The following is a 16745-nucleotide window of genomic DNA, read 5'->3' as shown; positions in this document are numbered from 1 at the left end:
ATCTTTGTGTACTATACTCCTTGTAATGAGGATAAACTCTGATCATAAATTGATAACGTTTTGAAATTTTAGAGCAAAAGACATCAGTAAATACTGGGCTTCTAATGATTGGGCGCAATAGGGATCATTTTGTAGGAACAATATCGATCAACTAGTGTGCAAAACAGCTTGAAAATGATTTTCCCAATCAATAGTTATTTTTTAATGCAGTTTGGTGTCGCAAAAATGGTTTAGTTTACAAAACACACGACAGATACGCATTCATTAAATGGGGTAACAGCGGATAACATGATTGAACAAGAACTTAAGAACATGTTTGATGGAGAACTTAAGACTAATGCATTATTTTAGTTTTTAGAAATATTCTGAACATGAGAAATAGTAACTGAATGTAATATCTGCTCAAGCCTGAACTCATTTACTTATGTACATTGGGATTTATTGTGGCTCCCCCGTAGAATCGGTTTCTAAGTGAAAGACGCCAGTTCGAACTCTGACAATGCATCAGTTGGTAACTTCAAGTTGGTGCTTAGTACGGTTCTGTCCGTTCTAATAATAATAAATAAATAAAAAAATTTCAAAAATACGGCCCGGTCCGTTCTTCTAAGATTACGAAAAACAACCAGAATTTTTCTCGATCATCAACATCGATGTTTCTAATGATGTATTATAGGTACATTACGCTTGCAGAACTGTGCTAACGATCGCGTTGTAGTAGCTGATAAAAGTTGGTTTTAAAGATTAATTGTTATCAATCTTTCAACATTGTCAGATGAATTCTCAAAATTTACACAACGCAGAAGGCAAAAAATTCGGATTGGTCATAGCTAGCCTATCTATTTTAGGAAAATATAACTGAAATCGTCATAAATACGGCCCGGTCCGTTTTTCTAAGATTAAAAATAAATCAAAAATAATCACTTTTTGAAGTTAGTTTATGACCACATTTTCCCCATAGTGCGACGGCAGTGGGCGTTTCCATTGATTCAACCATTGCTGAAAACGCAGCAACCTGATTGGCTGACGAATGCGACTGCGTATTTATTTATTTATTTACGCAAAGTATTTATTTATTTATTTACGCTTTCCTTGGCGTAAATAAAGGATAGAGCAGGCCAGGCACAGGCGGAAATATCATGCTGGCTCGTTCGCAAACCAAAACAGGAAAAAATAGGGAAAAATTTCCCCATCTTTCCTCCAAGCAAATATGGCGGCGACCAAAACGATGCACGTGAAACGCAGCAAACATATTGACTGTTTCGTAGAATGATTGCTCAAAATAAGGATAAAAAAGTGGTAACCGTGATCTTCGTATCCTTTTTTGCAGAGTTCAATCAATTACACGAAGGTGGAGCCATGTACATATCGTGTGGGAGTACGGACAGTGCTCCCATGGAGCCGGAAACGGGATATGTCCCGAACAATCCCCTCTTCGGTATGCCGCTCGACAGCCCACAGGTAAGTTCTGGTGGCTTCCCATTTTTCCCCAAATATTTGCTGAAAGATGCTGCCCGCGCGAATGGCCGACGAAGGACGAATCCTGCGTCCCACAGCAACCATCCCAGCTAATGGGGCGGTAATTTCGCTTTTACACAGACCGAATTGCACTCGGCAACTACGTCCTGAGTTTCCAGGAATTTCACGTTACAGCATCTGCTGGCCACCGAATGCCAGCGCCGTCATCTCCGGTAGTTGTTCAGCAGTTGTGCGCGGTTACGCTTCGCTTCTTCGGTGGTACCGGTTAACAGTTTACATTTGGCAGTCTTTTTGCAACAAAAGCAGCCGCCATTTTGTGCTCCTTTAACATCCAAAGGCAACGGGCAAAGAATTGCACCGGAAGTTTGTTGGTGATTGCGAAGTGAGGACTGTTTCTGGTATGAGGATCAAAGAAGTGTGTTCTTTTGCTATTCGCTGAATACTGAGTTAGTAGAGTTATGTAGTTCTTCTCATTTGAATAGCATTCGCTGTGCGTTCCACCTAAACTTCAACGTTGAAACAATTGTTGTTGTATTTAAAGGCACACAAGCGGAATTTCAACTGTTTGAATAATAAATGCTACATTTCATTGCAAGTAAAACATAAAAAAGTTACAAGTTTGATTATCTGCAGCATCGAGCATCTTAAAGCTTTTCTTTAAAGCCAATGTGGACATTGTTAACTAACAAAAATAGTGTTGGCATTAAATCATTCAAATTGTACTGATTTTCTTCTAATCGAATTACGAGTGTAGCAATCGAGTGCAACAAATTGCGAAAATCATCTAGAGCCAACTTTTACAGAATGTCGGGCCCAACTTCCAAACGACCCATCCGTAACTTCAGCCAGCTCACGGCTTAAGTACATAGAAAACGTGTCAAATTTGGCATGTTGGGCGTCTGTTCCGCTCACGGTTCTTATGCAACGGCAAATATTGTGCAAGATACACGGGTCCTTTACTATGGATCGATCGATCTTACATCATTGGGTGCTAGGCCGACTGGCGGCCACGGGGCCGCCGGGACCTAATAGACTTAGCGAGCGGAGCAAAACCCGATGCTCATCGGTTTACAGATTTAGCAAAATAACATCGAATCATCGGTCATTCGGCGAACGGTTCGTGTTTACCACGATTATCAAACACCTCAACCAGGCAACGTCACGATGTGCTCGCATTCGGTCACACATTTTGTGCTGGCACGCCGATTGCCGATATTCGCTTCACGTGCCCTTTTTGTATCGTTTCGCTGTCGCCTAACTAATGGGATTATATTTGTTGTCGAATCCGGTGATTGAAGTTCTTGGAATTTGTTTCGAACTTCCTTGGTCGGCACAATGGCGCCGGAACGTGCGTCAGTTGGCCTTATAACCGTCGGCAGATTAAGGAAACGTTCTTCTGCCGCGTATGGGGAGTTCAATTATGACACTGCTTGAAATCAATGGCGCTGCCCAAGTTGTTGCCTGCTTCGGAGAACCACAATTTTACCGTCGGTAAAGTGGAAACCCGAAAGCGACACTTTAAAAATCAAGAATCTTAACCCATGCAATACTGAAGATGGAACTTGAGCAACGGAAAGAATATTTGACATATTCTTAAGGATCCAGATTTTGGTCGTATTGCACGATACGATTGCACTCCAAAAAATTATCGTATTTACTAAATGTTTAAAAGCATTGAATGCATTGAGGAAAGAAAAACACGCAAATCCTTCTCCAAGTTAACTTCCATTCACAACTTACCGCCCACCCTGCCCGGATCATGATCGTTCACGGAACGGACGCGGGGTTGGAAGCTGCTGTCCGACTTTGATGGTGCATAGCATAGGCCGAGGCTGAGAACTGGGGGTCTCTCACTGGCTCACTGGCTTTCCGTCTGTCCCTCCGTCTTTCTAGGAATGTCCATCGTCCTGTGGTGGTAGTGGCTGTACCAGCTGTCAGGAGAGCGCGGCATCATTACCCCTGGCGGGACTGCACGGATCGGATTTCAGCGATTGCGGAAACTGTCTGGACCACAGCGGCGTACTGAGGTAAGGAATTGATGAGATGAATATGTTGGAGACAGCAGCAAAGGCAAAAAACAAGGCACAACATAAATAAACCGCACGCAAACACAGCCGGGTCCCCAAGAGACATAGGAACCGCTAATTCAGAAAAACCTAGACATAAGGGCAGCTCCCATTAATAAACCCGACTCAGGAACCGGATAGAGTTTGAGTGATCGAAAAGTGAAGCACCTTGCTGCCATTCGCCAAACGGAATAGCGAACTGAACAACGCCAAGAACGCGAAAGACGCTGCTTCCAGTCGCAAACAACTGAAACCGCGGAACCAAACCACTTTTGGGAAACGCAAAGAGGAAAACCTCACACATCCTGCCCCAAAAACCACAACTGCTTCTTGTATTGTTGCGGCCCTCTTATGCGGAGCGAATGCACAATGAATTTCGAGGCGGCTACAAAATGTCTGCCGTGGTTTTTGGCGGCAGCGTGTGAACGCTTCTGTCCCCACACACCGTGTTCACAACGTTTCACGTTCGTCGGATGCGTTTGGTGGATCGTAGTTTCGCATTAATGATCTGCCATGTCTCGTTCGTTGCGTTCAGCATCCACTCTCGGTGACGCGGGAAGAGCCTGTTTTTTTCTCGTTCCACACGTCCGCCGAGCGGCCCAGGGTGGACACGGGTTGTGATTATGTTACTGGCAGTTGATGTAAACCGATCGGCATGCGAATTCAGCGGAATGAATGAACCTCTTCCTCTGGCTAGAGCCCACCTAGCGAAATAGTCTCTCTCTTGTGGGTCTGTGAATGAGGACTTCCTTTATATACCAGAGTACTACAAGGAAAAATATATCGCTTTTTATACCGCGAATTTTCAATTGTAAGAAAATGTAGACGAAATTTGATTGCATACCAATTTTCAAGCAACTTAACCTTTTAAATGAAAAGTACTTTTGTGGAAAGAAAAAAGAATTATTTCTCACGCTCGGAAAACAGTTGATGGCGTAACTAATTGTTGATTGATAATATCATCGTCAAAACTAAAAGCAGTTCGCGCCAATAGTTTAGTAAGGTTGCGACACATAATAGTTGATGTCAGTTCAGGAACTTTACTATTTGCTTCACTTTCCTTCTGTAAGATGGAGCATTTTTAATAGAAAAGTATATACGTGTTGCTCATGGTTTTGCTTTGTCGGGCGTGCTTGGAAGTTAAATGTGATTAATTATTGTTGGAGGCATTTATGGCGCAATATTTATGCCTAGTTCAATATTCAACTGGTTCCAGGATGAACACAAAGCTTAGTGATGTCTTTCCGCAGCAATTTTCAACTTGTTTTTCCCGCATTGGTCAAAATTTGGTCCCTTTCATATTGGATTCTGTTATTCGATTCACTTTTAATTCTCAGACATGATTCTATGATGCCGAAACGACTTCGTTGTTGGAACTGCCTGTTTCTGTTCCTCTGGCTAGCGACTGATAAATAGAGGACAGCATTTTGTGGTTCGAAGGCGTTAGTGTAGGTGACGTAATATAGCGATAAAAAAGGGATACACAAGTTCTACAAAAGGGATACACAAGTTCAAGTCAAAGGGTTACATACGGTTCATTCAAGTTCAAGTTCTTCATTTTTTTCTTTATTCAGCTTGCAACTTCGAGCTCTTTTGAAACATTACGCTGTATGTCGTTCAAAACACAATAAAAAACTGTTTTGTAACCACACCGTGGCGTAAGAAAGCATTCTTTCGAAAGTCCATTCCCTTTCTGATTTTACGTGTTACAGTTACATCAGTAGGATTGGTAACAGGATTAAAACGTCAAACGTTTTTAAAGAACAACTTAAAACTTTTTCAGCTTTTGCTTTTGCTCATGAGACGATAGTGTCGAAGATGATAAAACACAAAAGAGATAAGTTTGGTTGAAACTTTCCTCGTTCGTACGCTAATATCACTGTAAAATGTTGTTTGGTGACGAACGAATCAACCGACGGCTTTGTATGAGTGATCGAGTGATCATTCGTATTTCGTATACCAGCCATCCGATTACTAAATAGTGACCGACCGACCTCACGATAAATCCTTTTTCCTGTACAGCACCCAAAACGCTCTCGGAGGCTACTGGAACGAGGATATGAGTACATTTCCCGGACTTCCGCCCCTGGATATTGATCCACTTCCGAGTTTGTTTCCCTTCTCACCGTGCGGTGCTTCCTACAAGTAAGTAAGGGCAGGGCAAATTAGAGCAAAATTGGGACAAAGCTTATCTCCGTTTTCGTATCCTTTCTTACGCCGGCGAACAGCAGACCGGAGCGACCCACGCACGACGTAGCGGATGTGCTGCTGTCGCTGAAGCACGCCGTCCTGAAGCAGAGTCCCGATCCGCAGCCAATCGGGCAGGGTTCGGCGAACTTTGCGCCACCACAAGCGTCCCTTTCGTACACGGTCCACCCGCAGATGCTGCTGTCTCCGGCCGGCCACCATGGGCACAACTCGCACTCGCACTACAATCAGATGCAATCGCAGTCGGGGTCGTACGCGACCAATTACTACGATTCGTCCTGCGCACAACACGCGGCCCCGATGTACCCGAGCATGAGCGTCAACGTGAGCATGAACATGACGATGCACGGGTACGGTGCGGAGGCCTCGGTGCCGATGCAGTGCTCCCAAATGCAGTGGGGAGCCCAGAATGCGTCCTCATCCGTTAACGTGCTCTATCCGCCACTGCTCAGCCCGGTGCCCTATCCGGCCACAACCTACTCTTTCACGGCCGACTTCCGACCCCAGAGTCAATCAGCGGCAGTGGCCGCTTCGGCACTGTCCCCGTCCCTCGAATCGCAATCCCGTAGCTCAAGTCAGGCTTCACAAAAGCAGCAGCAACATTCGACGCATCAGCAACAGCAGCCGCAACAGCTGCCGCTTACGCAGTCGCAGCCGCAACAACAACAGCAGCAGCATCAACAGTATTATCACCACGGCCATGGTCATCATGGCTACCATCATGCGCACCACCATCATCATCATCATTCGCAATCGGCCACCGCAGCAGCGGTCGCGTCCATTGATTGTACGCCGCCCAAGAACAGCACGCCGCCGGAATTTCCCCTTGACCAGTCGCCCACCGACACAACGGTGGCCGTGGCGGCGGCGGCGGCAGCGGCCGCAGCTCTCAAGATGAAGGCGGAAAGTGTCCGATCGCTCGGGCTCGGTTACCTTACGGAGTCTGCCACCAGCGGCGGCCATCTTGAGGACGAGGATGAGGAAGAGGCGGCCAGTGGTAGTGGCAGCGAGGAGGCGCCCGGCGGCGACAGCAAGCCCAATCTCTGCCGGCTGTGTGGCAAAACGTATGCCAGGCCAAGCACACTCAAGACGCACCTGCGAACTCACTCCGGCGAGCGACCGTACCGGTGTCCGGACTGCAACAAAAGCTTCTCGCAGGCGGCCAACCTGACCGCACACGTTCGCACGCACACGGGCCAAAAACCGTTCCGGTGTCCGATTTGTGATAGGCGCTTCTCGCAAAGCTCCAGTGTTACGACGCACATGCGAACTCACTCCGGCGAGCGGCCATACCGGTGCCGGGCGTGCAAGAAAGCGTTCTCCGACAGCTCCACACTCACGAAACATCTGCGGATTCACAGCGGCGAAAAACCGTACCAGTGCAAGCTGTGTCTGCTCAGGTAGGTGGCATCGGCACCTTGGCGCTACTGGAAAGAATCCAGATTAGTCAATGATGCTCCCCTGGATTGGGATACTAACGTTTTGTGTTAATCTTTCGCAGGTTTTCTCAGTCGGGCAACCTGAACCGCCACATGCGTGTCCATGGCAACAACGGACAAGCGCTGATTGCTTGACACCAGAAAGCCTCGCAGTTACCGTCAAACTCAGCCGGGACTCATGCCAGCATCCTTCAGCAACACGCTGTACCGTCGCACTATCCCCGCCATCATCACCATCATCAGCCGCCGCAGGCTTATCATCATCATCAGCTGCAGCAGCACCAGCAACAGCATTCGCGAAGCTTCTTGCACCAACATGCGGCACAACAGCACCACCACCAGACCACGGCCCAGACGGTGGCGGAGTCCGTCTCGTCGGGACATTTGGCTCACTCGGCAGCAGCGGCCGCCCAGTACTTTTATAGTCGGGATACTAACGGCTTCCACCACTACAACCACTACAATCGCGCCAGTACATCGGTTTCAGCCGCCATTTCGGCGGCTGCTTCCGCCGGAGTTACGGGCAGCGCTGTGGCGCACCATGGCTTCCCGGCCGGTGCTACTAACCCCGAAAATCTGGCGCTGTTTGGAAGGAATGGGTTTGTTAACATATTTTAAGTGGCCGCTGCTTGGCAACACTGTGTACTTCTAGTCAACCCGAGCCAGTCCCGACGAGCCCGCTAATTGGTTGGTAGCTTAAGCGGCACCGAGCGGCAAGATGAATAGAAACATTTACTAAAAGAAGAACAGACGCATACTTACTCTACATGGTACTTTGGTAAACGCTCATTCTTAGGTGTTACAAATGAATTGTAACTTAATAACACGCGGGTGGTTCGGTCGCTTCTAACACTCGTTTATTTCGGTTCGTGGCGGTTCTGATACGATTCGCGGCGGTTCGGATTAATAAACTACGAGAGAGTTAAAAAGAAATACCGTGTCGCCACGCGGTATTGTGATCAAAGAGACGATCCCCGACGCTTACAGCCCGTTGTCCCGATCCAGCGGGACTCACCGGCGAGTGTTCGCCCGAGCGCGGGCGAGCGTGAGCTGTCTAAGTTCGCCCGACGTTGGCCGTTGTGAAATATTCGCAACATTAGGATTATCTGTGCTCGGTAACCAATCGTCCCGTTCTGCAACTACAAATCAACTAAACGATGCTACAAAGAAAACACAATCTCGCCAAACAATGCCTCTCTGCGTGAGGTGAGATTTGTTGTCGAACAAAGATTACTATAGAATAGATCGTAAATAAATAAAATCATGTACAAAATGATCGTGCCTTGCGTTTTGTTTACCGCCGTTTATCGGGAGCACGAAGAATATATATCCTGCACGCTGTAGTACGAAATGATTTCATTTCATTTTATTTGAAATATAGCAAACGAAATTTCACTCTTAATCGCACTATTTTCCGTCAATACTCTTGAATGTTGGCCTTGGCCCCCGCGCTTTCGTAAGAATGTTCCATGCAAAATTAGTCGTTTTTATTTACGTTTTCGCGCACTGTACGATGATTTCGTATCCGCTGATTATATGTCTGCCGCAGCAAAAATTGCTTCATGTCGGTGCGAATCCGCTGTCCGGTTTGATTTGACTTATCATATCTATCGTTACTCTACATGTCCTCCCTTAGCTCTAGTATTATTCCGCATGCATGTGGACAATAGGTAATGTATATTTTGTTTTGTATTCATCCGCTTTCCTATCTAACGCGGCACGTTTCGATCCCGGTCGAACAGAATTCTCAACCGTCGTTTTGGATTCTTACTTCGCATTCCGTACCTTGATTCAGTTGGTACCGGAGACAATTGTAAATAATAATTTTATATGACTAACGGTTCTTTTGCTTAGTGTGAACCGCCGGGTATGAGATTGAAATGAAAACTAAAAATTTTCTCCTGCAAACAATCTTTCGCTGGCGAATCCTTTCGCGCCGCTTGTTTTAAATGGCAAACTTAACTCTAAGAAAAGGCGTGTTCAAATGTTTTAAGAAATAGAAATAAAAATTACTTTTGGCCTCTACCTTTCAGCTGAAGTATCAAACGTTTGCGAAAAAAATCAATCACAATTCAACAAGTAATAATCTCAAACAGCAAACCATAAAATAAAAGCCACGTAAACCTAGAAGCTGTGATTGACAGAGAGGATTGTGAAAAGAATGGTGAACGTCTGGGAAAAAAACAACCGACAATTGTGAAGCTGAACAGAAAACCGACGACGTGTTCGTGAGAGGTGTTGCGGAATTTAGAGACGGGAACAGTCCTACCACTAGGGACTACCACCGCCGGAAGGGTTTCCAGAAGCCGAGGCCGAATGAGAATGTGGGTTGTTCATCAGAGCGTTGCTTGCCATGCGTAAAGCTACTACATGACGAAGACTTTCTCGATCTTTGGCGCACGGAACGATTCGTTCGTTTTCGGGCAAACGAGAATGTCGTTTTCGCGCCGCATCTGTTCGATCGCCTGCTGGCCAAAGATCTGCCCGTTCGGCAGCATCATCGGTAGGTTGTGTTCGTTCAGCGGTTTGCCTGTAATTCTGTGCAACGAGAAGCCAGTTGAAAAATGGGGACAAATCGAAATCAGTAGAGCAATATGCGCTCCCTTCTCCTGCCCTCATTACCTGCAAATCAGTCGACTCTGGGCACAGTGTGAGAAGGGCAGGTTCTCGGCAATCTCGTTCACGTTCTCCTGGCACACGGGACAGTTCATGTTTTTCGAGGTGTACGAGTAGCACTGCGGTGTCTTCAGGGCCGAAATGCCGGCCTGTACCGCCACACTCAGCACCGACTGAGACGGCAGCTGAAACAGGCGATAGTTTTCGAGCCGGAAGTGCAGCACCAGATCGTTCCAGCGCTGCGGATCGAACAACGTCTTGTACGGTTCGACCTCCGTGTTCACCTGAAAAGCGAGCAGTGCCATGCACTGGCGGATCTCCTTCAGCTGTTCGTGTTCGAACGCCGGGAAGTACTTCTGTGCGTGGCGCACCGCCACCAGCCGCTTGTCTTCGCGGATCAGCTCGACAAACTCCTGCACGCGCAGCTGGAACTCGATGGTGGAGTTGATCTTCTTCAGCTTCGACTTGTTGTCGTTGCACCAGGCGATGCACTTGGCCGTGCAATGGTTCACCAGGTCGCGCTCCACCTCGCGCGTGACTTGGAAAATGTCCAAATTGGTCAGATCCCGGATGCCGCTACGTTCGGCCAACCGTTCGGCCGTGTCGTAGTAGCCGAGACGCAGAAAGTGTTCGACGATCATGCGATCGAGCCGGATCTTCTTCCACTGGCTCGTTGCGGCGGCCTGCAGCTCCAGCGTGGTGGCGTCCACCGGTGGGTTCACGTTCTGCTTCAGGTGCTCCAGCCGACGCTTGCACACGTACCCGGCCGACAGTTCCTCCGAAATGCTTTCCTCGGCCTTGCGCTTCAGCACCTGCAGGCGTTCGACCACGCCGCCCAGCAGGCGCGAAATCTCCGAGCTGGCCGTGCCCTCCGACAGACCCTTCTCCAGCTCCGAGGCCACGTTCTGTATCTGGCTCAGCTCACGGTCGAGCGTTTTTTGTGCGATACGAAAACGCTTGTTCAGTATTTCGTACGGTACCTGAAGGCGAACGGACGGACGGATTGATAAGAGTGACACACCCAGCGGCGTGCCAGCGATCGTGAGATGAATTTTTCTTATCAATTTTAGCGATTGCATGTAAACAACTAGCTGGCTGGCCATTGAAAGCAACGAAAAGGCAATGACACGGACTCCCTCTCGCGGGGTGAGCCATTTTGTTTTCGCACTCGCCAGCCAGGGGGGGTGCGTGAAGAAAAGTCTGAGAGTCCATCTTGGTTCTCGGCTACACCCATCCGATTTTGCGACGCAAATAGGTCGGAAGGATAAACAACGCCTGGCCAACGTTCGCGTCCCGCACGCAACACTTACCTTTAATGATGGATGCTCCATTGCTTTGATTTCGGCCATTTAGGCTTCTGCCACCCAATTTGAGATTTACAGAGCCAGCGAAGAAAAAAAAAGCAAAGAAAAAGAAAACTCCACTGCTTCTCAGCTGAATGTCACTGCGCCCCTATCCGCAAGCCAATGGCTGCTACGTCGTGCCGAGAAATTTCGCAGGATATCGAAACGAGACTCTGTTAATGGTTTCTGCTAGCAGGTGCAACTTAAATTGCATTCTAGACGCACTCGTGTAGACTCGCACTGACTGGCCTGCCTCACGAAAGGTCAGCTGCAAAATGCAAGTACCAAAATGGTTGTGACGAATGATAAAATATGACGATTCGGTTCGTACTGCACCGTGTGAAAGAAGAAGAAAACTTGTGAAGAAGAAAACTTGTTTTGATTCAGTGCCCATATGACTGACAACCGTTACCGTTACCAAGCGTTACGTCAATTGACGGCTTGTAGGGCGTTACGCTGTGAAGAATCACAATTTCCTACCACAACATAAAAAACTGATGATTATTTGCTACACTCCAAACAAAAAGACCAAACAAAATTTTATTCAACGAAGCAATTATCTAACGAAACTCAGGAACCAAATTATTTGACAAAACAATTGAACAAATTAAATTATTTTCCTGATCCGTTAGCAACCGTTACCGTTACCAATCGTTACTCCACGGTAACCGTTACGAGCGAAAATGACGAAACTGCCAGGGCTGCCACCATGACGGGAAAAAAAAAGCTCCAAAAGCTCCGTTAGACGCGACCATTTTCGACAATCGTAGGTAGCGTCGACAGCGTTACTTTTTCCTCCATCGACCGGGCGGTGAAAATTGGTGCAAATCTGCTCATTAGTGAACTCTGTCGGCGTGCAAATGACGCTCGTGTCGTTCACCAGCTCGTTCCGGTGCTAGATGCAGTGTAAGTGGCCAGATTGCGGCGGTGCTGGGACCGAGTTTTGTGCTGCCAGGCAGCGGCAGGCGCGGTGCGTGTGTGCGAGAACCATTGGCCGCTGCCGCTGTGGGATCGGTTTGCCGTTGTCCACCCGTAAACGCCAGGTTTACTTCGTCGCCGGATTACACGTTTCACGAAAGTTGTAATTCCGCCCGCCCGTGTGCATGTGATGTAGGCAGCCTCCAATTTGACGAAGGTGGAACACACTCCGGGCGGCCGGCAGGGCGGCAGTCAGTCCGTGTGTGTGTGTGTGTGTGTGACAAGCTGTGTGAAGCTGGGCACCCAACAACGACGGTGCAAAACGGTGTGTGCAGTGTGTGAGTTCGCGAGTCATTCGCAACCTGACCGCAGCAAACTGTGAGACACACTCTAACGGGACGCGCGCGGCGTCAGTCCGGGCAGAGGGGTAAATTGGGGGGTTTCTGCGCCATCGAGAAGCCGGCGGCGGCGGATCATCGTCGTGGCCCCGGCACCGACCGGCGGAGTACACACCGAAACCGGGGGAACCACATTTCGCATTTCGGTAAACGCGCGCGCGTTCTGCTGGCCAGCAAAGTGCGTGGCTAGCGTGTGTGATTGTGTCTGCGCGTGTATGTGCCTGTGTGTGTGTGTGCGGTTATGGTGCCGCGGTTAATGCGCGCTGAATACGGCAAAAAAGCAGCGGAAAGAGAAGTGAAATAAAAATAAAAACGCCTTTTCCGTTGGCTTTGTACTCTCTCTCTCTCTCTCCTTCTCCTCCTTGTTTCTCGCTCTCTGTCTTTCTCTCTCCCGCTCTTGAAGTGTATGGTACCGTTGGTGTGCGGAGGAGAATGCGGGTGCGACGAAGGTGTGTGGCCATGATGGCGGTGGTGGAGGATGCTGGCTTACGCGCGCGCGGCGGCGGAGACGCCGACGTGTGGTGGAAGTGCCCGATTGAGTCGACCATTTCAAATATTCTACTATCCTCTCATCGCCTCGCCGTCCGTCCGTCCGTCCGTGCCTTGGTCCCGGACGATCCCCGTACGAAAACAAGCCCAATATCGGCAGCGGCGACGGCGAAAGAGGGAGCGAAGCAGGCGAATTCGTTTTACATTTTTTCCGTTCCTCTTTTCCTCCTTGCACACACCACCGTTTGGAAAGGTGTGCTACGCTTCTCGGGTTCCGTGTGTGAGTGTGTGTGTGCGCGCGGGCTGAGTCCGGCGGGATGAGCATGTGGTGGGTGCGTGTTGTGAAAGGACAACGGGAGAGAGTGCCACTGACCGCGCTCTGTCCGCCAGCCCATTCGCCTCTTCTCGGTGGCTCGGCGCAAGAAAGTGGAACGCTGTCGCTGCTTCCTGATGCAATTTCGTTGCTATTACAGACTCCATTGATCGCAGGAGGCTTGGAAGAGTTTCCTGGCGAAAACAATGGCGCACAGTCTACTAAATCAATTAAATAGCGCTTTATTGAATTCCCCGGCGGTGGGCTCAAGCTTTCGCGCGCCCTCTCTCGACTGGCTTGAGTGGGTAGAAACAAACATCATCAGCACCGCCACCACCGCAAGGTCAATTACGCCGCCGACGACGGTGGTGACACACTCGACACTGCGGCCAGCGAACGCACTATGTTTGTTCAAGCTACGAGAGCGAAGGCCGCATACAAAGTGTGCCGGCCCGCACGAATTCGTCTGGAACCAAATGAGTATCGGTGGCCGCGGGAACGCGAGACATCATTTGCGGTTAATGTTGTTTGAAAGGAAGCCGATGCGCCAGTGCACTGCTCCGCTCCGCTACCAACCAACCAACGCTTGGCGAACACGGTTAAAAGCGCACCACCCGAGGAATGAAGTTGCCGGTCACACAAAAGGACGCACAACGCGCACCAAGGTCGTCGGAAGGGGCGTAGAGCGATGCAATACGAAGATGACTGCAACTCTCTGCATCGTTATGGATTACGGGAAGGAATGCGAGGGAATGGCTTTCCATCGGGCAACAATGTACGAGATGACGAGACGCGCATCCGGGGACAGCAAAGTACGGAAGAGAATGGCGTGCGCGCGCGAGAGACCGAACTATCCGCCGTGTGAGGACAATTGGTGGTAAGTTTCTTTTGTGTTGCCCTCTGTTTCAATCTCATTTAACAATGGTACGCTCTTCTTGTGCATATTTGTTCAAGTTTGCAGCATTGAACCCGGTGTCGGGAGCGGCTTCTTTTGCGTGTGCGCGCCCCCCCGAAGATCCACCGAAGAAGACGGACCGGCAAGCAAATAAGGTGTGCTTACTCGAATGCAACGACCGCGCGCGCAACGACGACGCGGTGGCCACTACTCGCTCGCGCTATGTTGAAATGGCCTTTTTTCAGCGGTGGCCCCCGTCTCGTTAGTTGGAGCGCGCGCGCGATGTTGTTCTTGGCTGTTAACGGTGAAGCCCCCGCGACGACGATTGATGGCGCGGTGTCGGCAGAGAGTCAAGGCCACACCGCCGCCCGACGGCGTCTCGGGCCCCACCGGGCCAGAGAGACCGGCGTTCGTTCGTCGAAGGTCACGCAAAGTTGGAAACGCCGAAAAAGACCGCCGCGCGGCATGCACCGGTTTTTAGCTTCGTTCAGCGGGTTTCGGGCATTCCGCGCGCTACGCCATAATGGTGTAATGGCGCGCGGAGGAGCACCACCATGTTCCTTATTTCCTCTACGCCGGTGAGCGACTTTCGTCGTGCGAACCCGGATGTGACTTTTCTATGTCTGACCAAATGGTAAGCAACGGGCCGTCGTTTGCCACGGGTTCTTTTCGGGCTTCGGGTTGTGCGTGTATGCTCCGATGCTAATCGCCGGCCGGTCGCCTGCCCGCCAGAGGCAATGGGTGGGTTACGCGTACCTCATTTATGGATCTGGGGCTTACGGAACGCGCCACGCCGGTAGCGAACTTTCTTGGGCCCGGTCGGTGGGTGGCAACGAAAAAACCGGGCTGTCAATCTCAGTCCTTCAGACCACCGCCATTACGTTTTTGGCGCGTCAGACTACGTGCGTGCCATTCCGAGCGGGTATAATAACACTCACAGAGCGGTCAACAATTTCTGCGATTCGGTGTGGATAACACATTTTCGATTTACGATATCGTTGATCAGTAGATGGGAGTCCTAACAGACTGTTAAGTATTTTCTTTTACGATAATTTTAATTTATTTACGACTTTTACACCCTCACACAGCACTCTCTGTAACTTACTTCTCGGGAGCATTGTTCTTGGATATTTTTTTATTGGGTGTCAGACACATAGACGCATAATATAATCAATTAAACAACCGTGTTATTTTAGGGGCCACTAGTACCGGCAATTATTGACCGCACTCTCTGTCTGTCAGGCGACTGAAAGGCGCACTCTTCGATGAGTAATAAAATGTGAACTTGGATTTGATTTTTTTTTCGGTGCTGAACAACTCCACGGTTATGAGTCCAAGCGAGCGAGCGAGCGCGCGCGTGTGTGTGTGGCAGAGGCTCAAGGCGCGCGTGAAGTTCGTAATAAAAAAAGCAGCAACGCCGCGGTCGACAGAGGAGCAGTAGCGTGTAAAAGGGTGAATCGGAGGGACGCGCGCGCGCGAAGAACTCGAACGACACGACGTTGTGTAAAAAATAGCGTCGTTCTTTAACTTTTCCTTTTCGTCGCCGCCTTCTTCGCGCACACACGTGTGTGTGTGTGTGTGTGTCTTTGCTTTTATTCCGTTCGCTTCTCTGCGGCTTGGGAGCGTGCGTGTGATGGGTTACTTTGCTTTTATTTCTGGCCTTTTATCTTCCCATTTCTCTTTCTCCCTCTCTGTTCTGTCGTTCTTCGGTGCGCCGTTGCCGCGCCTGTCTGGGTGTCTGGTGCTCCCGCCTCTTAACCCACTTACTCAACCCTCGCCTCGCCGACGATCCGTCGGCATCATCCGGTTTTTCCCTGCCCTTCTGTGTCTCTTGCCGGTTTTTGCCTTTCGTATTCCACTCTCGTTCCGTCCATTCCATCACGCTCCATCCCGCTCTTTCTCACTCTCTCTGTCGTTCCCACTCGTGGCATGCTTTATCTTTTTCTGCGGTCGGTCTCGGGGTCAACCCAATCCCCGCGGAGTCCTCGTAACCCCCCTGTGTCGAGTTTATATTGTAGGCGATTTATTTTCTTCAACCCCCCCACGCCTCAGGGGTTCCGCACCGCGCCAACAGCCGGTGGTGATCTTTCATTATGCCCCACGCCCTCCGGGTAGAGGGCTTACGGCGGATCATCCCTGGCCGGCGTTTCCTGAGCGTTTCTCTTCTCCTTCGTCGCTGGTCACTGCGCGGGTTCTCTGCTCGGTCGCAATCCGTTTGGTCGGCGCGGGGCACCTGGGAGAGAGAGAGAGAGCGCGATAGGGGGGGTCTTTGCCAAACATGCGCGCGCGCGCACCTCTTTTGCGCCGCGCTGTCGTCGTTGCGGTTGCGGCTTCTTTTTTTCGCTTCTGCCCGCCGTTTGTGCGCTTAAAGTGATGAAAAGAAGCAATCCATTTCTTCTCCCCCCTCCGTCCGTCTAGGTGTGTGTGTGTGTGTCGGTTCCGTCGTGCCCTTCCCTCAAGCCCGGTCATCGGTCCAAAGAGAGAGAGACACGTCCAAAGTCAAACGGCGGACGGGCGCGCATAATTTTATGCATACGCGCCCGCGCCGTTCGTTCCGTGTTCCTCTTCGTTTGCATTCGGTTGC

The 16745-nt window shown here is 49.8% G+C and overlaps 3 protein-coding genes across 6 annotated transcripts in view; 2 read left to right on the top strand and 1 right to left on the bottom strand.

Annotated features, from left to right (window-relative positions):
• The first annotated feature begins 1350 nt into the window (after positions 1 to 1350).
• LOC128272909 (protein glass-like) lies at positions 1351 to 7350 on the top strand. The gene is made up of 5 exons (XM_053010794.1): positions 1351 to 1458; positions 3370 to 3503; positions 5565 to 5687; positions 5771 to 7150; positions 7252 to 7350. The coding sequence occupies exons 1-5, from the start codon at positions 1357 to 1359 to the stop codon at positions 7322 to 7324; spliced, it is 1812 nt and encodes a 603-aa protein (XP_052866754.1). The 5' UTR covers positions 1351 to 1356; the 3' UTR covers positions 7325 to 7350.
• A 1743-nt stretch (positions 7351 to 9093) lies between these two features.
• On the bottom strand, positions 9094 to 11480 carry LOC128271732 (E3 ubiquitin-protein transferase MAEA). The gene is made up of 3 exons (XM_053009355.1): positions 11116 to 11480; positions 9812 to 10785; positions 9094 to 9727 (listed from the first exon to the last, which is right to left on the bottom strand). The coding sequence occupies exons 1-3, from the start codon at positions 11152 to 11154 to the stop codon at positions 9556 to 9558; spliced, it is 1185 nt and encodes a 394-aa protein (XP_052865315.1). The 5' UTR covers positions 11155 to 11480; the 3' UTR covers positions 9094 to 9555.
• Positions 11481 to 11922: 442 nt separating this feature from the next.
• LOC128274341 (C-terminal-binding protein) overlaps positions 11923 to 16745 on the top strand; it is a 36589-nt gene continuing 31766 nt past the window's right edge. For 3 of the 4 annotated variants that reach the window (XM_053012502.1, XM_053012504.1, XM_053012500.1), the window contains exon 1: positions 11923 to 12054. The gene's annotated coding sequence lies outside the window, so the exon portion shown is untranslated. The remainder of the gene's footprint in view (positions 12055 to 16745) is intronic. The other variant, XM_053012501.1, reaches the window with a different exon arrangement.

Source organism: Anopheles cruzii, chromosome 3 (genome assembly GCF_943734635.1).
Source record: "Anopheles cruzii chromosome 3, idAnoCruzAS_RS32_06, whole genome shotgun sequence".
NCBI lineage: Eukaryota > Metazoa > Arthropoda > Insecta > Diptera > Culicidae > Anopheles > Anopheles cruzii.
The sequence above is the reverse complement of the archived record's forward strand: the minus strand, read 5'-3'. Positions and strand labels throughout refer to the sequence as shown.